Source organism: Loxodonta africana, chromosome 6, assembly GCF_030014295.1.
Source record: "Loxodonta africana isolate mLoxAfr1 chromosome 6, mLoxAfr1.hap2, whole genome shotgun sequence".
Lineage (NCBI taxonomy): Eukaryota > Metazoa > Chordata > Mammalia > Proboscidea > Elephantidae > Loxodonta > Loxodonta africana.
The window spans coordinates 88,216,467-88,240,338 of NC_087347.1; the positions used below are offsets into that span (position 1 = coordinate 88,216,467).

Below are 23,872 nucleotides of genomic sequence, written 5' to 3' on the forward strand. Positions count from 1 at the left end.
GGAGTGGGATTGCTGGAATGTACAGTACTTATATTTCTAGCTTTTTTAAGGAAGCGCAAAATCAATTTCCAAAGTGGTCATAGCATTTTATGTTCCCACCAGCAGTGTATAAGTGTTCTAGTCTCTCTACAACCTCTGCAACCTTTATTGTATTTTTTTGGATTAATGCTAGCCTTGTTGGGGTGAGATGGTATCTCACTGTAGATTTGATTTGCTTTTCTCTAATGGCTAATGATTGTGAGCATTTCCTCATGTATCTGTTAGCCACTGGAATGTCTCCTTTGGTGAAGTGCCTGTTCATATATATCCCTTTGCCCATTTTTAAATTGGGTTTTTGTCTTTTTGTTGTTGAGGTTTTACAGTATCTTGTAGATTTTAGAGATTAGATCCTGATTGGATATACTGTAGCCAAAAATTTTTCCTAGCCTATAGGTAATCTTTTTACTCTTTTGGTGAAGTCTTTTGATGAGCATAGGTGCTTGATTTTTAGAAGCTCCCAGTTATCTAATTTCTCTTCTGGTGTTTGTGCATTATTACGTTTTATATTCTTTTTATGCCATGCATTAGGGCTCCCAGCATTGTCCCTATTTTTTCTTCCATGATCTTTATCATTTTAGATTTTGTATTTAGGTCTTTGATCCATTTTGAGTTAGGTTTTGTGCATGGTGTGAGGTATGAGTCTGGTTTCATTTTTTTGCAGATGGGAATCCAGTTATACTGGGACCATTTGTTAAAGAGGCTGTCTTTTCCCCATTTAATGGACTTTGGGTCTTTGTCGAATATCAGCTGCTCACAGGTGGAAGAATTTACGTCTGGATTCTCAATTCTGTTCTTTTGGCCTGCGTATCTGTTGTACCAGTACCAGGCTGTTTTAACTACTGTGGCAGTATAATAGGTTCTAAAATCAGGTAGTGTGAGTCCTCCCACTTTGTTCTTCAGTAATGCTTTACTTATCTGGGGCCTCTTCCCTTTTCCATATGAAGTTGGTGATTTGTTTCTCCATCTCATTAAAAAATGTTGAAATTCGGATCGAAATTGCATTGTATCTCTAGATCACTTTGGGTAGAGTAGACATTTTCACAATGTTGAGTCTTCCTATCCATGTAGAGATATGTTTTTCCATTTACACAGGTCTCTTTTGGTTTCTTGCAGTAGCGTCTTATAGTTTTCTTTGTATAGGTCTTTATGCCTCTGGTTAGATTTTATCCCTAAGTATTTTATCTTCTTGGGGGCTATTGTGAATGGTATTGATTTGGTGATTTCCTCTTCTAAGTTCTCTTTGTTGGTGTAGAGTAATCCAACTGATTTTTGTATATTTAATCTTGTATCCTGATATTCTGCTGAACTCTTCTATTAGTTCCAGTAGTTTTCTTTTGGATTCTTTGGGGTTTTCTAATATCATATCATCTGCAAATAGGGATACTTTTACTTCTTCTTTACCAATTTGGATGCCCTTTCATTTTTTTTTTCTAGCCTAAATTGCTCCGGCTAGGACATCTAGCACAATGTTGAATAAGAGTGGTGATAAAAGGGCATCCTTGTCTGGTTCCCAATCTCAAGGGGAATGCTTTCAGACTCTTTCCATTTAGGATGATGTTGGCTGTTGGCTTTGTATAAATCCCCTTTGTTATGTTGAGGAATTTTCCTTCTATTCCTGTTTTGCTGAGAGTTTGTATCATGAATGGGTGTTGAACTTTGTCAAATGCCTTTTCTGCATTGATAATGATCATGTAGTTCTTGTCTTTTATTTATATGATGGATTACATTAATTGTTTTTCTAATACTGAATCATCCCTGCATACCTGATATGAATCCCCACTTGGTCATGATGAATTATTTTTTTGATATGCTGTTGAATTCTGTTGGCTAGAATTTTGTTGAGGACTTTTGTGTCTATGTTCATGAGAGATATTAGTCTGTAATTTTCTTTTTTTGTGGTGTCTTCACGTGATTTTGGTATCAGGGTTATGCTAGATTCATAGAATGAGTTCGGAAGTATTCCATCCTTTTCTATGCTCTGAAATACCTAGTCACTCTTGAAATTATCTCTTTATCTTTGGTTTTGGCAAGTTTGATTATGTCTTGGTGACTTCCTTTTGGGGTCTACCTTGTGTGGGTTATGATAAGCTTCTTGGATCGATATTTTCTCATCTTTCCTGATACTGGGGAAGTTTTCTGCCAACAAATCTTCAACAGTTCTGTCTGTATTTTCTGTTATCCCTCCCTGTTCTGGTACTCCAATCACTTGTAGGTTATTCCTCTTGATAGGTCCCACAGAATTCTTAGGATTTCTTCACTTTTTAAAATTCTTTTATCTGATTTTTCCTCATATAATTGGTGTCAAGTGCTTTATCTTCCATCTCCATTTTTACTTCCATTACCTCGATTCTGCTCCTGTGACTTTCCCTTGAGTTGTCTAATACTGAAATTTTATTGTTAATCTTTTGGATTTCGGTTTGCTCTCTATGGATTCTTGTGGCCTGTTGTCATTATGTTCTTTATATAGCCTTCTTAAGTTCCCTCTGTTGCTTTGTCTGTGTGTTCCTTGGCTTGTTCTTCATTTTGCCTGATTTTCTTCCTGATCCCTTGAAGAGTCATGTATATTAATCTTTTGAATTCCGGTAATTCTAAGATCTTCTCTCCCTCTGGAAGGTGCTTTGATTCTTTGCTTTGGGCACTTGCTGAAGCTGTCATGGTCTGCCTCTTTATGTGATTTGATATTGTTTTCTCCAAGCCATCAATAAGTTACTGTATTTTATGTTTGCTTACTGTGTCCTAACTTCTTGTTTTGATATGCTCAAATAGGCTGGTCATATAAGCTACTCTGATTATTGGCATCTTTAAAGCACTTATGTTCTGTCACCAAGTGGTTAGAGCTGTTACTAGGTATGTGAGCCCAGGCGTCCATTTACTTTTGTTGTGTGGTGTCAGCTCAGATGTCCAGGTTGTCGGTAACTGTGTGTGTCATACAGGTTCTCATCTATAGTCCTAGACGGGCAGGGCTACATAGAGGTGATTGGAGTAGGCACAGGTAACTGGCTGCAGTAGGTGGTTATGTGCTGAGCAAGGTAGGGGGCTGATGGCTGCCCCTGAGTGCCTGGGTGGATGGCGAGTCCCTGCTCCCTAGAGCACATAGATGGGTGGGTTTTGCAGCTGGACTTGGGGCACCCAGTGCTATTGGCTGTAAGGACTGGGAGGCACCACTTATTCTTGGACCTTGTCACAGGTAGCTAGGTGGAGTGGATGGAGCCACCAGTCCTCAGGACCCTTCTTAATGGGTAAGGCAGTGTCAGATGTCATGAATCTGCCACTCTCCCTTAGCTGTTGCAGTTGAAAACAGGCTTTAGGTATATACACTGTTGTACTGTGCTAATGAGGTCCTACGCCGTTGAAATGGGCCCCGTATAGGTCTAGGTGGGGGAGAAAGGCATTCAAAGCTCATGGACCCCTTATGCCTAGGCAAAAGGCTGTGCCTGCCCGAGTTCCCAGCTTAGAGGAGCTGGCAGATTATTTTTTCCTGTTTGTTAATTTGTTCCCTCTCCAAAGCTTGGAGAGTGGCTTGAGGTGCACAACGGGTCCCACTTCTGGCCCAGGGAGTGTGGCAATCACTGAAGCTGGACTGAAGCAGGGCAGGGAGGGGCAGGTAAATGGGAGAGAGGTACTTCCTGGAGGGAGGAAGGGTTTTTTGATCCCTTCCGGTAGGTTAGACTCTTGTACTTAATTTTCACAGATTCAGTGCCACTTTTCCCTGGTCCCACAGGCCCCTGCAGACTCTCTGCTGCTCGGTTTCTCCCTGTGTAGAAAATGTGTCCCGAGCTACCGTCCACCTCAACCTGTAGGGTATTGGCCAGGTCAGGTCTGGCAAATCCTTGCTGCTTCTCAACTGTCTCTCCTTCCCCCTGCCGCCCAGTCCAACTCCTCAGCTTTGATATACAGGGCTCCTAGATTGCCATAAATAATCAATTCACCTGTTTCTTCGAGTCTTTGTTGTAAGAGGGACCACGGGCAGCATCTGACTACTCTGCCATCTTGGCCCTGCCTCCCTTGAAAACCAAAACAATCTTGAAAAAGAAAATTGGAAGACTTAACCCTTCCCAATTTTAAAAAAGTCTACACAGCTACAATACTAGTCAAGTCAGTGTGGTACTGGCATAAGGATAGGCATATAGGTCAGTGGAATGGAATTGAGAGTCCAGAAATAAACCCATGTGGCTATGGTCAACTGATTTTCCACAAGGATGCCAAGACCATCCAATGGGGAAAGAATAGTTTTTTCAACCATTTGTGTTGAAACAACTGGTATCTACATGCAAAAGAATGAATTTGGACCCTCTATTTTTATCTCATACCATATATAAAAAGTAACTAAAAAATGAGCCAAACACCTAAATGTAAGAGCTACAGTGATAAAACTTTTAGAAGAAAAGGTATCTACATGCAAAAGAATGAATTTGGACCCTCTATTTTTATCTCATACCATATATAAAAAGTAACTAAAAAATGAGCCAAACACCTAAACGTAAGAGCTACAGTGATAAAACTTTTAGAAGAAAACATAGGCATAAATCTTTAGCCTTTAGGATTTGACAATGGATTCTTCAATATGATACCAATAACATAAGCAACCAAAGAAACAATAAATTGAACTTTATCAAATGAAAAACTTTTGTGCATCAAGACACTATCAACAAAGTGAAAAGGCAGCCCACACACTGGGAGAAAATATTTGCAAATCATATATCTGATAAGGATCTATTATGTAGTGTGTATATATGTATATATACACATATGTACTCATAACTCAACAATAAAGACAACCCAATTAAAAAATGAGCAAAGGATTTGAATAGACCTTTCTCCAAAGATCTCACCAAAGAAGACATATAAATAGCCAACAAGCACTTGAAAAGATACTCAATATCATTCATTAGGGAAATGCAAATCAAAACAACAAGGGTTGGTGAGGATGTGGGGAATTAGAATCCTTACACACTGCTGCTGAGAATGTGAAATGGTGCAGCAGTTGTTGAAAACAGTTTGGCAGTTCCTTAAGAAGTCAAAGAATTTATAACCCATCCACAGGTGCCTCAGAAGACAGGCCTGGTGATCTGCTTCCCAAAGATCACAGCCTTGAAAACACTGGGGAGTGCAGTTCTACTCTGCAACAACATGGGGTTGCCATGAGTTGGAATCGATTTGATGGCAGCTAACAACAACAATTATATGATCCAGCAGTTCCACTCCTAGGTATATAATACCCAAGAGTCATGAAAACATGTTCACACAAAAACTTCTACATGAATGTTCAAAGTAGCATTATTCATGATAGCCACAAAGTGGAAACAATCCACATGTCCATGAACCTAATGAATGGACATATAAAATATGGTATAGCTATACAATGGAATACTATTCAGACATAACAAGGAATGAAGTATTGATACATGCTACAGCACAGATGAACCATGGAACCTTATGTCAAGTGAAAAAAGCCAGACACAAGCGGCCAAATATTGTGTGATTTCCTTTATATGAAATGTACAGACAGGAAAATCCAGAGAGACAGAATGTAGATTAGTGGTTGCCAGGGACTTAGGAGATGTGTAGATGGGAAGTGACTGCTGATTTTTGGAGTGATGAAAACATTCTAAAATTAGTGGTGATTGTTGTACAACTCTGAATATACGAAGAACCATGAAGTCTACACTTAGAAGGTGATTTTATGGTATATGAATTGTATCTCATTTACCAAAAAAAAGAAGCAAAAACCCGCGAGAGGTAAGACAGAGAGCAATAAACCATCTCTGGGACTGGAGGAGCAAAGGGAAGAAGCGGAGGTTATGAGAACCTCCAAGGAATCTCTCAGAGCTAGGACTCAGACCTGTGAGGATGGGGAATTATCTGGTTGGTGCTGGTATCTCTGAGGGGGCTGGCTAAGACTGATTTGGGAATACCAACAATGAAGCAAGCAAACAAACAGCTACCCCAGATGACGGGCCATGGTCAAGGACAAAACTGGCAGGAGCCTTCATCCTGCTTTCCAGTCTCCCTCTCCAGGGATCTAATGACAGAGCTAAAAGGGAGCCAGCTGGCAACACAGAATGTAGTTTGCAGTATCCCAGTTGCAGTACGCTGAGAATCCCCAGCATCACATATGGGTTTGGAGCTGAGAGACAGTAGCTTAAAAGGACTAGTCAGCACATAGGATCGTCTCTATAAACTCCAAAGACAAACTGACAAAAGTCAGCATCCATTTTGACATCCGTTTGGGGTTTTTTTTTTTTTGAAAAAAAGAAAACCTCAATAAAATGGGAATTGATGGATACTTTCTTAAATGATTAAAAAAATACACCTACCTTGGCCCGAAAGTCATGAGAACCATTCCCACTAAAGTCAGGAACAAGAAGGGTGCTCACCATCTCTACTATTTTAAAATAGTTCAGAAATATTAACCAACAAAATTAGGCCAAAAAATAAAGGCATATGAATTTGAAAGGAAAGGGAAAATCCATTTCTATCTGAAGATAATGTAACTATCTGGAAAGCCCAAAAGAATCAGTAGGAAAACGATTACAAACAGTAAGTATTTAATAAATTAAAAACCCAGTGCCATCGAGTCGATTCCGATTTAGTAAATTAGGAAGTTACAAATCAAAGAATCAGTAGCCTCTATGTATATGTATATAAAAAGCAGTTTAAAAGGTATAATGGAAGACTTAATTTACAGTAACAAGCGCAGCAAACAAAACCCTAGACAAAAACCTAACGTGCAAAAATTTACCAAACCTACATGAAGAAGGAAACCGTGGTGGCGTAGCTCTTAACCAGAAGGTTGCCAGTTTGAATCTACCAGGCACTCCTTAGAAACTCAATGGGGCAGTTCTACTCTGTCCTGCAGGGTCTTTATGAGCTGGAATCAACTCAGTGGCAGTGGGTTGGGTTTGGTTTACATGAAGAAAGCTGTAAAAAAAAAAATCACTGTAGACACGAACAAATGGAAAGCATAGCATACATATGGGTAGGAAGACTCAGTGCCAACAAGATGTCAGTTTTCCCCAGTTTATCGGCTTAATATGAAACACTGATAGGTTTTTCCTAGAGATAAGTGATTATGAAGTTCCATTTGAAAGAATAAACAAAAACCCTGAAAATAAAGAACAGTGAGGAGGGTCACTAGCCTTACCACGTTTTAAAACACCTTACAATGCCTCTATAAAAAAAACAATGTGGTACTGATATATGAAGATATATGAATAGACAGACCAATAGAAAACAATTTTAAAAGTCCAGAATTGATCCACTTGCCTTTGAAAATTTAGTGAACGATAAAGATGGCATTTCAGATCAGTGGGGGAAAAAGTCCCTAATTTTAAACAAGTGGTGTTATGACAAATGAATAGCCAAGTGGAAAAAGATCAAATTGGATCCATTCCTCATACTGTACATCAAGATTAATCCCAAATCAAAGACCTAAGCATAGAAAATGAAGCCGTAGAAGTCCCAGAAGAAACTGCAGGTGAATTCCTTCATAGCCCGAGGACGGGGAAAACTTTTCTGACTTAAAATCCAGAAGAAGGGGAAAACGGATAAATTCGACTGCATACAACAGAAAGCTTTCACTGCAAAAACCATGTCTGTCTACCTGTTCTAAAATTAGAGAGGCCCACCTAATAAAAAAATTGGCAAAAAATATGAATAATCAGCTCACAGAAAGAAGAAAATAGCTCTTAAATACATGAAAAATGTTCTCCCTTATTATAAAAGTGAATTAAAATTACCTGATACACCATACCATTAATACATCTAAGAGACTGATGACATACCCTATTGGTAAGACTAGAGAAACAAGCACTGTCATTAAACGTTGCTAGTAGGAGTGAAAAATGGTAGAATTCCTATAGAAAGGAATGTTGCGGTACCTGGCAGTATCATATGCACTTTCTGTTCAGTACAGCACTCCTCAATTCTGGACTTTCCCTAAAACCCAAGTAACACATGCACAAGACTGTTCATTGCAGCACTGTTGGTAAAAGGCAAAGATTAGTAACAACCCAGATTTCCTTCCATACGGTGGAAGAGTACAGTGTAAAAAAAAAAAAAAGTAAGTGGGGGATAAAAGAGCACACTAAACCAAAAACCAAACCCGCTGCCGTCCAGTCAGTTCCGACTCATAGCGACCCTGTAAGACAGAGTAGAACTGCCCTATAGTTTCCAAGGAGTGCCTGGTGGATTCAAACTGCCGACCTTTTGGTTAGCAGCCATAGCTCTTAACCACTACACCACCAGGGTTTCCAGAAGAGCACAAGGTAGTACATATAGTATGCCTTTATATAAAAAACATTTGTGTTTAGTCTGTGTGCATATGCATTTTCTTATATTTCAAAGAGAAAAGGATAAACAGAAACTAATATAAATGGTTAGCTTTACAGGAGGGGAGGGGACAGCAGGGAGTGGACAGGAAGTAGCCTCCTCTAAATGTATCTTGTCTTACAGTTTTTACTTTAAACCACACAGAAAAACAAGCCAATCCCTAAAATTTGGGGGAATAAAAAGGGAAGTAAATATTTTCACACACAGTATTTGATTTAGAAATCCCTAGTGGATCTATCGTGAAGGCAGAAAGAACTCGAACGAAATCTTAAATTGTTTTCAGGAGTCTGTTAGTAATATATTGGCATTGTGATTTTGAAACCATTACATGCGTTTTTAAAGCAAATACATTAATATGTTAATGTAATTAGGAATTAAGATTTTCAGCTTAAGCAAAAAGATCTGCAAGTGTAAAACGTAAGGCATAAATTCCCATCTAGAAACAGCATGTGTAAAGGCAAAGAATTGTCCAAAAACAGTATTGAGAACTCTAGTCACAGTGGTGATGGTTGCACATGACAGACATATCACCGAATTGTACATGTAAAAAATGTTGAAAAGGCAGATGTTTTGTGTGTATATTGAAGTAGCCACTGGGCTGATCCCCGCCTCCCATCATAAAGCCCTTTACCATAAAGTCCTCACTTGGGCAAGTTCTGTAACCCCTCAGTATCTGTTTCTCTTTTACATGTGCTGAAAAGCTTTGCTAAGTGATTCCTAAGGCTTTTCTTTTTTTTTCCTCTAACAGTTATTAGGGACCCAGTTTATCGTCAGTATCACTCTACCCACCTCTTTTCCTTTCTTCCCCTCCACTATATCTCAATTTTTGTCAGGGTCCTGGTCTCAATTGTAGTGGTCAAAAGGAAATGTATACCGTATTGAGTTTATAATGACATTGTTCTAGGTAATTTGTGCTTCACAACGCATAATCCAACCTTAATGCATCTCACATGCAAGAATTTCAGGTATTGTGGGATGTTTTGGTAGTACCGGTACAAAGACGGAGGAGCCCTGGTGGTGCAGTAGTTAAAACACTTGGTTGCTAACCAAAAGGTCAGCAGTTTGAACCCACCAGCTGGTCAGTGGGAGAAAGATGTGGCAGTCTGCTTCCGTGAAGATTCACAGCTTTGGAAACCCTATGGGGTAGTTCTACTCTGTCTTGTAAGTAAGGGTCACTATGAGTCAGAATTGATTTGACAGCAGTGGGCTTGGTTTTTTTTTTTTTGGAGGGGGGGAGGTTCAAGACAAGAGTGCCACTTAAAAGCACAATACAACAGGCCTTGGCAATAAAATACCCAACTCATTTTAGTAATCCTAAATTCTCTTGCCTATATCTCACAATTTGTGTATGTGGCTTTTTTTTTTTTTTTAGATGGCTATTCATATGAAAAGGAAGCAATGGAAAACTGGATCGGTAAAAAGAAACGTACAAGTCCCATGACAAATCTCATTCTTCCTTCAGTGGTACTTACACCAAATAGAACTCTGAAAATGGCCATTGACCGATGGCTAGAGACACATCAAAAATAAAATTGTTTATACTACATTATTCTGTTTATATTTTTCCATGATCTCATTTGAACACATTTAAAAGTAAATATTAATCAGACGTTATTAGAAGAGCAAAACGGGAGAAGGTAATCTTTAAATTTAGTTAACTATAAAAACTGTCAATTTTCATTCTTTAAAACATATAAAAAAAATTTTTTTTTTTTTTTATATGGACCCAAAAAAAAGACAGGGACTAAATTGCACATTTAACTTCGTTCATATTTTCACAATAAAAGCCTTTGTACTAGTGAAAAAAGTTCTTAAGCTGTATAGAAATAAAGTTTGACTTTAAATTTTAATGCCCAAATTTATTCTCATTAGATGTAAGTTGTATCCCATTACAACCAAAGATTGTAATAATCTTACAATGTAATAGAAGTCTAAACCCCTAGACTTAATAAGCCATTCATTTGATAACTCCTTGGAATCCTTCTAAAGAGAGTCTGATTTGTAGCAGAATAATTGTAGAGTTAAGCAATTTTGTTGGATTCTAAATTTGCATGGTGGTGGTAATTTTTCCTTTTTTAATTCTAGATGCAAGTTAGATGGTATAAATGATCACGCGTAAGTCAGACTGACTTTGCCGAAGTGTATAAAGTGGCAAACTAGCCTCTTTTTAGAATTCTTAAAGTTGTCACATATTATCCAAAGCTAGAGACTGTAGAAAAGTGTTCATAAAGTGTTCATATACAGTAACCTAATACACAACGCCCTGACAAGTGTTCATTCAGAAGAAAACTTCAAGTTCAGGAAACTGAGGTGGTATTGACTTCTAACGTGCCCTCCATAATTTGTTTACTGGAATTAAAAAAAAAAAAAAAATGTGAGTTTGTTAGAACTAAATGACAGGGAGGGGACCAAGACTCACTGTACCTGGTCAGCCATGGTCTAATGCAGCACCCAGCACAGAATGGGTCTCACACATTTGTTGAATATGTATCACTTAGTAAAAACTTAGGATTCTTTAAATCTAAACTTTAAACTTAGGATCCTAAACTTACCTCCCTATAGTTGCCTTTCTCAGAAATAAAAGGATTTTAAGTATTTAGTTAGCCTTTTTCTATAGTTTATAAACTTAGAGCAGAAAGGTGGAAAGCATAGCTACCACAGAAATCTTCAAATAGCTTTTATTTATAATTGCTGCTTTGTAAGACTTCTGTCAGTGTATTATTGAACTTAATTTCCTTTGTGTGATAGCTAACATCCCCAGCCCGTGGTTCGAGAACAGAAATTGTTTTTCAGGCTGCACGTTTCTCACATTCTCATGGGGACAAAAAAAGTTAAAAATCGCCATTCTCTAAAGTATTTTTCTGTTGTGTTCTATAAAGCCCATTATTGGGCCTAATGTCTTATCTTTACTGAGAATATATCAGAATCATAATTTAGTGCACAACAAATTCTAATAGTCACACTGGCTGCGCTTGAGGAAAAGTCATCCGATGACAAAATTATTACCCACCAACACTTTTTCCCTTCCTGAGTTTTTTTTTTTTTTAACCTTTGAATTCATAGCTTTAAAGAAGGATTGAAAATATTTTACTTAGAGCTTTGCTAGTAATAGTAATAGCAGTAATCAGACAATAACCTGTAGTATAGTGAAAAGGAGCTGTGGTGTGGCAAGTGGGTTAAGTACCTGGCTGCTAACCAAAAGCTTGGTAGTTCAAACCCACCAGCTGTTCCACGGGAGAAAGATGTGGCAGTCTGCTTCCATAAAGATTAAAAACAAAAACCAGTTGCCATCGAGTAGATTCCAATTCATAGCGATCTTACAGAACAGAGTAGAACTGCCCCATAGGGTTTCCAAGGTGTGTCTGGTAGATTTGAACTGCTGACCTTTTGGTAAGCAGCTGAGCTATTAACCACTGTGCCGCCAAGGCATCCCATAAAGATGACAGCCTTGGAAACCCCATGGGGCAGTTCTACTCTGTCCTATAGCTTCGATGAGTCAGAATTCACTATGGATGGCAGTGGGTTTTTGTTTTTTTTTTAATTTAAATATCAGAATATTTAGACCTAGGATTCTAAATTAGAATTTTATCACAATACAACAGTTTAACCCTCACTCTCATTCATGAAAAAAAAACCAAACCTGGTGCTGTCAAGTTGATTCTGACTCATGGTGACCCCATGTGTCACGGAGTAGAACTGCTCCACAGGGTTTTCTTCGCTGTAATCTTTACAGAAGCGGATCGCCAAGCGTTCCCGCTGTAGCGCTGCTGGATGGGTATTAACTGCCAGCCTTTAGGTTACTAGTCAAGCACAATTCTTTGAAACTGAAATACGTGGTTATAAAGACAAATGCGCATTTTTAGCTGAAACAATATAAAATGTGCTAAAGAATAACCTGTCATATTTACAGAGTTCAGTATATTGTCAAAGTGTTTGAGAGTTGCAAAAACAAACTCCAAAATTTCTTGGAACAGGTAAGAAAAAAAATTACATATTGCTTTTCTTCATGACAACCCTGTTTCAGACAAAAAGACTAATTTGACCCTTGAATATTCTGGAACTCCTAGACACTGTCACCCTTGTTCCAAAATTATTATAGAATAAAATGAAATGTGCATCTGGTAGTATTACTATAAAAATATGCAATTCACTGTTTTCTTTAGGGTAACAGGATCACTCAGAATTAAAGCAAAGCAGACAATTGTACGAGGATATTTGCTGCTTTACCCATTGTTTCATTTAATGCAAAACAAATTCTATTAACAGTCTTTATTCCATATGGAAAAGTACAGTAGTTGTGCAGAAACAGAACTACCTAACAAAAGAGTAAGACTTTCACAAATACTAAGGAAAACAATAAATAAGCCATAGTAGTTATATGCAGAACTCATGAAAAGCTTACAAAAAATGATAAAGCTGTTTGTACAAAGCACACTGTACACACTCAAGGACAAATGTTGAAGAATGACACCAGAAGATTCCTACTCGTACAAAACACTAATGATGCTCCCAGGAACTTTGTTATAACTCTTCATTTTTAAAACATTCTGTAAATATAGAAAGTTCTTCTCCCCAATTCTAGAAAATAAATCTCAACATCCCAACATATGAAACAAGTACACTCTCATCTCTCTCAAACTAGCATCTTAACATTCTCCAATAACACACCATTTTCATATAAAAATACCTTTGAACCAAGACCCATTCCTGTACCTTATCTTTACAAATGAATAATACATCAGAGTTTGGACTTAAGTAGCACCTCAGAGGTGTTCATGTAGATGCAATAAAGTGCTGTTACTGGGATACTGTTAACATGCCGTAATAATACATCGTTCAGTGCAATAACCAGCATGGATGAAGCTTACAACATGCAAATATAAGACTGGATTTTTTTTTTTTTAGATTAACTACTTTGAAACAGTTATATCTACAAGTCTGAATAAAACTTGGTTATTTAATATGTACAACATGTGACTATAAAGTAATGAAACTGTACAACAAAACAACCAACCATACCTTAACTATCCAAATTAAATATCATCCTTAAAAGACACTGGAAGGCTTGTTCAAGGAGTGTTATCATTGGGAAAAGCAGTTTTGGAATGGGTGAGAGCTAACTTACAAGTGCCACTGAGAATTGCTGGACTTAGTATTTTGGCCCAAATCCAACTTGACCACCAGTCTTGATTCTAAATGTCTTATACTGTTTCCAGATATCAAAAACACCTTGAGGGATAAATATACTTTCAAAAAGGTGCTTATAAAAATATTTTGAATAACAACCACAACACTGAAATTAGTGTTTAATCCTTTTAAGAGAACTATGAAGGGAACAGTATTTGGGTGTTCTCATATTTTGCTTTATAAAGAAAAAAAATGAGCTATGTTTTATAGTCACACTGATATTCGTGTTTAATTGGGATTTTTGACTCAGTGGAACTGTAACCTGAAAATTCCACCCTTTTCACAATACATCATCTGTATGTTATGAGTTAAACCTGTCATTTCTTAGCAACAGACGCTTATATTCTCTAAGTAAATGTTATGATTTTACCACATGGCGAAGCTAAGAGGAGAGTGATAAAAACCAAATAGTTTCATTAGAGAAAAGCATGAGTTAATGTCTTCTTGGCTATCTTTAATTTTTAACTTGATAGGCATAGCTAATTGTAGTTGATGTTAATCTTTTTGATTTCTGGTTAGCATTCTTACTTAGGGTGACTTATAGTTACTTTAAGACATTTTATCCCACATTTTCAATATATCAGTGGTATCAGATCCACCCAAAAGGAAAAAAGAAAAAAAAATGGCTAAAAATTAATTTTCCTGATAAAAAACCATTTAATTATTTATCACCAGGACCCAACACAGTTTCCAAATTCTGTAAATGGGCCCCTCTTAAGGCTCACACATTTGACTCTATGAATGATCGCTTTGGTTTTGCTGAAGGGACGTGACTCCTGTGGACTTCACTACTGATATGAGGCTGCTGTTTAGAGATACCTTCCTGATACAGGTGAGAAACAGTCTTAGTTATCCTGCTATCTTGACAGTGGACTGGAACTTGGCACTTCTTTTCTTCTAGTTCCTTCACCTGTGCCCCACTGTGGACACTTCCACCCAGAGTAGAAGCAGAACAGGTTTTGGCTTGGTTATTATACCCCGCTACTTGTTTGAGAGAGGGCCTCTCAGAGTTTGAGGACTGCAGGCCAGCTGCAGAAGATGTGTTTGTCAGTGGCCCCTCTGCCACCTGACAGTGCCAGGTGCGGTTTGAAGGATTGCTCTGCTGTTGGAACCTCGCAGTCTTATCCATGATGCCCATGAACGGAGTATTGCGTGGTCTGTGCTCACCTGTACCGCTCTGAACCTGGCTAACAGCCTTGTCTTTAATTCGAGCATCTGGTCCTTGCACCTTGAACCCATCTGAAAAGCTGCTGCTTGAAGTCAAACTACTGGTTGAACTTGACATCTTTATGCTGCTAGATGGAGAACCAGAAGAGCCTGAGCTGGCGAGGGAAGCTGGGTGTCGCACATCACTGCAGCTCACTGGCCCGCCTTGGTTTGGAGGGGCTACATCCACAGCCAAGGAGGCATGAGACAGAAGCCTCTCTGCAGTTTTTATCTTGCTTGGCAAAGGGTATGCAGTGCCACTCTCATTGCGCTGCAGCTGGACATTGTGGCCAGGGCCTAGCCAATCCCCAAATGGGCCAGAACTGGCTCCCAGGGCGAAAGTACCTGTTGCCTCTAAGTGCTGGTTTCTGTTTCCAGCAGTTGCAGGAATTCTACCTGGCATGGGACTTGGGGGAGGATTCTGAGAAGAGACCTGAATTTTTGTGCTACCATTTCTCGTGCTACACTGTCCAGAACCCAGGTGCTGGTTGGTTTTCACTATCTGTGCCTGCTTGGTGGGCTGCATAATCAACCCTGGCTGAGCGACAGGCTCCCTCAGGGGCTTGCTGATTGCTGGCCTATTCTGTGGGGATGCTGGCCTTACTTTGGATTGCAGGCCTTCTTGAAGGGTTCGGATATATGGGGAGGGGACAGATGAGGATGGCTGGGGCCTTGGAGTCACAGAAGTGGATTCTTCCTTTGGAGAAGTTTCTTCCTTTTCAGCCTCTTCAAGATGAAAGTGGTCGTTTAACCCCGGGGCTGAAGCGTCCTCCTCATTATCTGAATCATTGGGTGGGGCTGACGGTGGGCACTGCTGTTTTAGCTGCTGGCTCCTCTGGAGCTGCTTGCACTCCTCTTCTACACGGGCCAGAAGCCTCTTGATTTCCTGATTGGTGGGACATAGTTTCACAGCTTCCTGCAAGTCAGCCAGAGCTGCCACGAATTGCCTTTATAGTAAAACAAAGAGTAATTACAAGTCAGGTGTGAACATGCTCCGATGGTAACTATACATGAAGATAACTGTGCTAACAGGAAAGGGAAGGTAGCTGAGGGAGTTATGAACACTTCCTATAAAGCCAGGACCCATTTAACTAGCCTGGAGTTGTGCAGCCAAGTGGCACTGCTGAATTCTAACCCAGGTCTGAGTGACTCATATCTGACTGCCCCTGCTCCCTAAACAAAGAGCACTGGGGCTCTTTATATGCATATATCACTGCGCCTCAGAAGCCTGTTATCTTCACCACTCCCTCACCATGCTCCCCTCTAGCTCAAAATTCTTATACGACTCTCTATCTCCTCTTAATGTCTCTAGTTGGCACTTTCACTGACAATACACACTAATTTAGGCATTTTATGTTGCGGTAAGTCTTAACTGAGAGTGGGGAAAAGGAATAGTTATCAGTACCTGCTATTCCTCTTGGCTCTTGCCCTGGCATAATAGGCTTCATAGGACTTGGGTTTCAATTCGAGAGCCTTGGAAGCAAATTCCTCTGCCATGCCAAAGTCCTGGTGTCAATATTTAAATACATGAATTAGAAGATATACTAAAACATTTGATTACAGAGTTTAACAGGCATTTTGTTCTAAAGGGCAGCAGACACTTGAGAGACAGTAACTGGAGAGGGGTGAAGGGGCAGGTTCAGTCTTTTGGGGTTTTTTATTTTCTAAATTAAGAGACAATCACAGCTCATTAAGATTCTTAAGGATCCAGTAGAGAAGCAAAAACAGTTGATTCAGGAGAGAAAGAGTATTGATAAAAGCAGTCTACCAGAGGGCAAGAGGGAAGGAATCCAGCACACCAGTGGAGGGCTAGCCTCAGGGAAGAGCACTGGTCCTTCACCCACTGGAACAGGAAGGCAGGATGTGTGGGTACCACACAGGCAGACTGATAGATTTGTGGTGGGTTGATGAAGCAGGAGGAGGAGGAAGAGAGGGGAGAATAGGGAAAGGGACAATAAGAAAGGAGGGAGGGATAAAGAGACAAAGAGGGAGGGAGAAAGAAAGGGAGGGAGTGACGGAGGAGGAGAACTGAGACAAATCTACATTAACTAGTTACTGGCATATCCTCTGAGCAAACATCATAAACACCAAGCAGATTATAACAGACATCATGATGCCCTTTCCTTCTGAATCTGGGGTGGTCAACTCATGACAATGCTGGCAGTATATAGTTGGGAGTTTGCATTTGCTTCTCATTGAGGAAAAGGAAATGATACCCAAGTGCATTCTTTCAATATCTTGAGAGGTAGGTTGTGACAACAATCAACTGATGACCACCCAAGAGAAGCAGCTTCCCATAGGCCACGTTCATATAAATGTGCAAATGAATGAGATAAGAAGCCACATGATTTTGTCTGTGGAAGGGCTGACATTCACCACTGAGAACACATTCTATTGCTAAAGGACTAGAAGGGAATGATGGCGCACAGCTTACATTTGTTTTTCTTCGGCAGCGAGACAAATTGAGATACAGGGAAACTCTCAATTCATTGAATGGTCTCATGTCCTCTCCAAAACCTTCTCGAGGAAACTTCCTTAAGGCATACTGGTACCTCTGGGCTGCTTCTTTCATCTTCCCTTTCTAGGATTCAAAATCACAGAAACTTATCCTTTTTCAGAGGCTCAAAGATGAGTAAGCTTCCACACCCTGAGGACCCTGAGAGGTTAATCCCACACACAAAGGCATTATAGCACATTAAGTATCCACATGAGTAAGTGCCGGCCTAGAACTGGTACACTCACCAGGCTGAACACATTCATTTCACATTTGTCCTGGTGTGCATCTAGAACGTGTTCTTACAGTAACAAGTGAGATGGTCTTACAATAAGATGTAAATTGCCAAACTGATAGCTGTCTGTCTTAATGCATCAATTTATCTTCTCTAGTTATATATTTTTTGAAAATTATTTCATGAATGATTTCTCATCTAAAGATAATGCGAAGTATAATAGAAATCAGATTAAAAAATGATGTAGCTCCTAAGGCAAGTAAAGGCTTATGGATAAACCCAGGGCTTGCTGTAGGATAATAATTTTTTTTTTTTTAAGAGGAACTAAAGTGCTGGCTTTAAAAATCAGAACAGCACCACACATCATTTTCAAGGCTAAAGAAATCCATTTGCTCAGTCAGTTCCATTGCACAGCAGGAATGAAAATGGCTTGATATTTCTGACATAATTGCCTACCAAAATTCATATTAAAACCATTTCAAAGACACAACAACACACACTCTGAACTCAATCTCAAACCGATTTCAAGCCAGGAACCCTGCTGGGTCATGCTCTATGCCTACTTATTTGTTATTACTTAAAAAAAAAGAGGGGGACCTAAAACATGGCAAGTACAGCAGCTACACAGAGGAAAGGACTAAAATGGTCAGAATTTGGGGTTTTTCCCCTGTAATCTAGTTTTAATTCTGTCTAACCACTGACCTGGAAGAACTGTGATCTATGTAAATAGCCTAAGCATCTATCTAAACCAGGGGTTGGTGGCATATGGCCCATAGGCCAAATCTGGCCTGCTGCATGTTTTTATAAACAAAGTCTAACTTCTGTATGTATTATCTATGGCTGCTTTTGCACCACAACGCCAGGCTAAGCATTGTGACAGAGACACTGTGTGGCCTAGGATATTTACTATCTGATTGCTTACAGAAAAAGTTTGCTGACCTCTGATCTAATTGATGTCTTATTTTGGAAAGTTTAAAGTCAAATTTATCCAAATGTAAATCACATTTCCATTTCCCAAGGAAAATGAGAGAAACAAAGCAAAACTAGCTCAGTCTCCTGAGTAACTGAGTATATTACTTGACTAAGTGAAAACATCTCTAGAAATTCCAGAAGGTTATAGATACTAAACAACGTTTTTTTCTTCTGGAAATGTCTCCTGGGTGTTCTCTTTCCCAAGTGTCTCATCACCACATGCCACAGAGCTGTACTCTGAATGTTGTCAGAGGGAACACGAAAGGCTAAGGAATCCGTATGATATGATGCACCAATCAAACTGGAGGTGACTTTGCCTTGACGGCATGACTTCATTCAGTAGGTCATAGTTACAGCCTCAAGGATTATGCCAGAGATAATGGTCCTCAAACAAAGAGAAGTGCTTTTTACCTTTAAGATTCTGGCATTAAATAGTAAACAAACCCTGGACACAAGGCCATGTTAGCACCCATTAAGGAACTTTTCTTAAAACTAAGTTATATGTATTCTCTGCGATAGCACAGCTATGTGTGTTCTGTATTTGACCAAGCTAATGAGTTGCTCATAGCCAGTCACAAAGCCACAGAAAAGGGCGATACCACTCACTTTGTACATCACGTTTCCTTCCTCCATTAATTTCTGTAGAAGTATAATCAAAATATCAGGTTTGGAAGTGGCCATCGCCCAAGCAGCATTTCCTGCAAAATAAACATGCATTCAGAGGCACTTCAGACGTCTTGGAGGAAAGGAGTTCAATTCTTCTGGGGCCCCACCAAAGCTAAACATCACTAACAGCAGAGAACCCAGCTGCAGAGGACCACTGTTTTTGCAGTTCCGGCTTCCAGACAATATACTGAAGGAAAGAGGGCAGGTCACCTGTGAGAGGGTTTAGCTTCTAATCTTTTGCTGAACCAGACACTTAGGAGGGAACAGTGCCTGGCACAGATCCACTGCTGTCCTTCAAGTAAATAAAGTCTTGGGAACCTAAGGCATCACAGCAGCCATAACCCATCCCTGCTAATGTGGATTCTGGGGGAAATCAATTAAATAAAACTTCAGAATAATCTCATTAGCTTCTTGCAGTACCCATTATCACCATCAGCAAATGAAGTTGGGTGTTCTTAGCATTCTCTTACATTCTACAATTAAAATCTACTTTTGGGATTTCTTAGGTCTGGCCCTCTGCCTTCTTCCCACTGCTCAGATTCTAGGCCTCCTTGCTCATGTCTGTGTCCACTTCCTCTCTCTCCTCTCTCCTAGCCTACATCACGGCCTCTCCTCAACCCTTGGGATATTGTGTGGGGTAGTACTTAAGAGGATAGATTCAGGAGTCAGGCTGCTTCGGTTAAAACCCTGGCTCTGCCATTTCCTAAGTATGTGGCCTCAGGGAAACCATTTAACTTCTCTGTGCCTTGGTTTTCTCATCTGTAAAATGATATCATCACTACTACTTACAGGGTTGGTGTGGGCATTAAATAAGTTAAAATGTGAAAATGCTCAGGATAGTTCTAGACACTGTTAACTGCTCAGTAATATTAGCTAATATCCTCAGAAACTCTGGCGGCGTAGTGGTTAAGTGCTACGGCTGTTAACCAAAGGGTTGGCAGTTTGAATCCGCCAGGTGCTCCTTGAAAACTCTACGGGGCAGTTCTACTCTGTCCTATAGGGTTGCTATGAGTCGGAATAGACTCGACGACACTGGCTTTAACATCATCCTCTTCATCACAGTCCCCTTCCCAGAACTACTGGGGGTCAAATGTCTTCATGTCAAACCAGAACAGTGACTCTCTAGTTGTTCCTTCCTCAACACAGTCTGAATGGTGTTTTACGCTCCAAACAGAAAAAATCAGAACCCCCGCATACATCATCCTCAAGTAACCCCATCTTGTCTCCATTAGATCACATGACCTTTATTTCCCTTGTATAAACTCTGCTGGGATTGCAATATGCCTGCCCAGCTCACGATGATTACCCTAGAACAGTGGATGCAACCTCAGCTGCTCATTAGATCACTTGGTGGGCTTTAATAACTACTGATGCTCGGGTCCCACCACACAGAGTCTAACCTAATTGCTCTAGGGTATGCATCGGGGGCATTCCTAACATTCTGCAGCTCTAGACTGTCTTCAACATTAGCCTCTGCTTTCTACCCCCATGAAATCCCTGGGTGGTTAAACTGTTAATATGTTCTGCTGTTAACCAGAAGGTTGGCAGTTCAAGTTCACTCAGTGGCACCTGGTGATCTATTTCAAAAAAAATCAGCCACTGAAAATCCTATGGAGCACAGTTCTATTCTGACACATGTGGGGTCACCATGAGTCAGAATAGACTTGACAGCTACTGGTTCCTGGTTGTACCCGCACTGTCAATAATATTATGAGTTACTTAAACATTTAGGATGACTGTGGTTCAATGAGCCTTAGGGGAAAAAAAACGTCCGAACATCTGACATTTACATCTTAACTTGGGGGCAGTTAAGTGTTCAGGCTCCCTAATGTACTGTGAAATCTGAAGCTAACCTCCCACTCCCTGCTGAACCGAGCTGGCATTCACTGACCTAATTTGGCTCCTTTTCTCAGTAGCGTCACCACTACAGACGTGTTTCGACAACCAATGGCTCTGTCCAGGGGCCGCATGCCACTGTGGTCCACGTGCTCAATCACAGCACCCTTCTCCACCAGGTACAGCACCTACGGGAGGAGACAGAGGCCCTGAGGGGCAGCGCAGGGCAGAAGTGCTGCAGTCCCCCCTTGGCCTTCTGGCAGGAGCTGGCAGCCACCTCTACTCTTATTTTAGAAGCCTCCAGCCGTTAGTGATCCCCGAATAGAAATGAAGTTGACACAATACAGAAAAGAAGAGCTGGAATCCATAGCTAAAACTCACTCTGTGAAAGTGACTATGGTAGCAGTAATGAGGCAAACAGGGGAAGAGAGTCATGTTGTATGCACTCACATACCACACACGTGTGTATGCGTACACCTCCATCTGTCTATCTCTCCACCACTGCCCGGGCCACAGAGATGAGACCAGTCCCCTGTTCATCTCAGTTAATTAGGAGGTTGATTCTGCAATCAGCTCCAACATGCTGGAGGCTTTATAACAATGGGCACTTCAGAAACACTGAGATCAATACAGCCTGGGAATAGCAAGCTGCAAAAATCAGCAGCTTGGGACCTCAAAGACCTGAGCATAATTCATTTTAAGGCTTAGGGGAAAAAAACTGAAGAATACTGGGACCATAAGGATGGGAAGTTTGAGGCCATGGTAGAAAGACTGATAAAGCAGCTGTCACCTGGACAATGACCACTTTGACCACTCAAAATGCTCAATCTAAAATGCAGGCAGTTTAGATTTTTACATGCATATGATAGGACATGCTTTCTGGCAGTCCGTCAGCTATTCCAGAATGAGACTAAGATGCTGAAAGTTCCTTCGTTCTTCTCTAATGTTGACAAACTACAGAATGTGGCAAGACAGTATAAGCTGAAAAATTGAAGTGTGTGGATATGTGAGATTTAATTAAATATCTGTTTCTGCAAATCAACATGAAGTACACTATCCAAGGTATAGGAAACTACCATTTAACTCCAGCGTCAGGGCCAGATGTGCAGGGGCATGGCTTTTTCTCCAAGGGTCACAGTCCCAGTAGCACAGTACTTGCCCTTTAGCTATCCCACATATTAGACATATTGAACTATTCAACAGTGCAAACTCTCAAGTAACTGATTTCTCTAGCACCTGCTGGGCTCCTGGGACCTGGAGCATGACAAAGACATGGTTTCTGCCCTGAAAAACATTATGTAGTTTTTAGTTTATTAAGGTTTTACCTTTTCACACATTGCTTAGACTTGGGCATTTGGTAAAGAAATAAAGATGGTCCCTGAAGCATTTTATATATAGACATTGCCACATTGCTTTAAAAGCAAACCAGCTGTTTGATTCTTTCTCATATATAATAGTAATTTTTAAAGGATGTTTACAAATATTTCACTTACATGGATTAGTACGATAAAATAAAACTGTAAAGCCATGTGCATTTACATATTCATATATATACATTTATGTTGTATATGCAGTTTAGAATCATGGCTTTTAAAATTTAAGAGTCTGTTAAAATCTTTACTACAGTCCTGGAACAGGCTGCATATCATGGAATAAGAGGAAAATGAGAGGTCCCCCACAACACACACACACACACACACACTGACCACACTTGAGCACACCTCACACACACTCCAGAAAGTGTTCAGTTCTTTGGTACTGTTTGTGATGCTGGCCCTGGGCGTGCAGCTGGAGGAGAGTGAACACCTGTCAGCACTTACTGTCTCTGCATCCCCATAGAAGGCTGCCAGGTCCAAGGGAGTGCGGCCATTCTTGTCTGTCTGGTCTATGGAGGCTCCTTCTTCAACTAGATACTGGACTACTGTCCTATGACCTTTCAGACAAGCCCAGCTTAATGCAGACAGACCCTCTTTGTCCAGAGAAGAAAGGGTGGCACCTGAAAGAAAAGCCCATTCACAAACCTAATAAGAAAAAGCCAAGAAGCAAATCGTTTCACACCCACAAATACCTGGCCTGAACAGTGTGTCAATCAAGTGCTGTGAAATTAGAAGCTAACTGGCAAAAACAAAAACAAAAAAAAAATCATCATTGTGGAAGCTGAGTAACGGGTTCGTGGGGGTTCACTACCTAGCCTACTTGTGTGCATGTTCAAAAATTCCCATGACAGAGAGATTTTTAAAGGTGAGTCGGAAAGCACTGAACGGGTCTGCCAAAACTCTTTTCTTCATCCATCCAAAAGAAACACAGGGAGGGCTGACATGTGGCTACCTTTTGAAAGGAGAAATTCCACAGTGCTCAAGTGCCCTTCACAGGCAGCCACCATGAGGGGCGTCCGTCCCTGCTTGTCACTCAGGTTCACGTCACAGCCGCACTCCAGGAGCAATCTCACAATCTGAAAGAAACAGAGTCGCAACCTTCCCACTGCACTCCAAACCACCCTCTGCACCCCGGCGGGTTTCTCTGCCTCTAAAAGCAGCCAAATCACCCTCTTTCCTTGTATTCTTTTGAACAGCATCATTTTCCATACATGTGTTCTTTATTTTCGCATGCCCAGTTCATTAGTAGGTCTACAGAACAGGCACATACCAGGCAGGAAGAGTCATTTTGGGAGGAAATGGTGACCACTGTCAAGTTAATGACAGCACAGCCCACTGGGGGATATGAGAAGCATAACTGGGGCGGGGGGGGGGGCGCAGTGAGCAAGGGTCATTTGGGTCCCAGGCTGGAGCTAAGTAAATGTGGGATAAGGGCACTCTACCCCTAAGCAATCTGCTTTTATAAGATTCAGGGCTCAGTGGATGGCCTGAGCTTTACAGAGGGCAATTTTTTAGCAAAGTTTCCTAAAG

General features: G+C 40.4%; 2 protein-coding genes across 8 annotated transcripts in view; one reads left to right on the forward strand and one right to left on the reverse strand.

The window, feature by feature from the left end:
- The window catches only part of WDSUB1 (WD repeat, sterile alpha motif and U-box domain containing 1), a 61,908-nt gene extending 51,817 nt beyond the window's left edge, over positions 1 to 10,091 (forward strand). For all 7 annotated transcript variants that reach the window (XM_064287105.1, XM_003405834.4, XM_010586293.3 and 4 more), the window contains one exon: positions 9,743 to 10,091. In XM_064287105.1, coding sequence (XP_064143175.1) covers positions 9,743 to 9,900 — 158 coding nt within the window. In that variant the 3' untranslated portion in view covers positions 9,901 to 10,091. The remainder of the gene's footprint in view (positions 1 to 9,742) is intronic.
- A 2,533-nt stretch (positions 10,092 to 12,624) lies between these two features.
- The window catches only part of TANC1 (tetratricopeptide repeat, ankyrin repeat and coiled-coil containing 1), a 304,559-nt gene continuing 293,311 nt past the window's right edge, over positions 12,625 to 23,872 (reverse strand). Inside the window, exons 21-27 of the mRNA XM_003406004.4 lie at positions 23,295 to 23,418; positions 22,787 to 22,962; positions 21,022 to 21,154; positions 19,071 to 19,162; positions 17,198 to 17,344; positions 16,169 to 16,269; positions 12,625 to 15,710 (exon numbers count right to left, since the gene is read on the reverse strand). Coding sequence (XP_003406052.2) covers positions 14,279 to 15,710; positions 16,169 to 16,269; positions 17,198 to 17,344; positions 19,071 to 19,162; positions 21,022 to 21,154; positions 22,787 to 22,962; positions 23,295 to 23,418 — 2,205 coding nt within the window. The 3' untranslated portion in view covers positions 12,625 to 14,278. The remainder of the gene's footprint in view (positions 15,711 to 16,168; positions 16,270 to 17,197; positions 17,345 to 19,070; positions 19,163 to 21,021; positions 21,155 to 22,786; positions 22,963 to 23,294; positions 23,419 to 23,872) is intronic.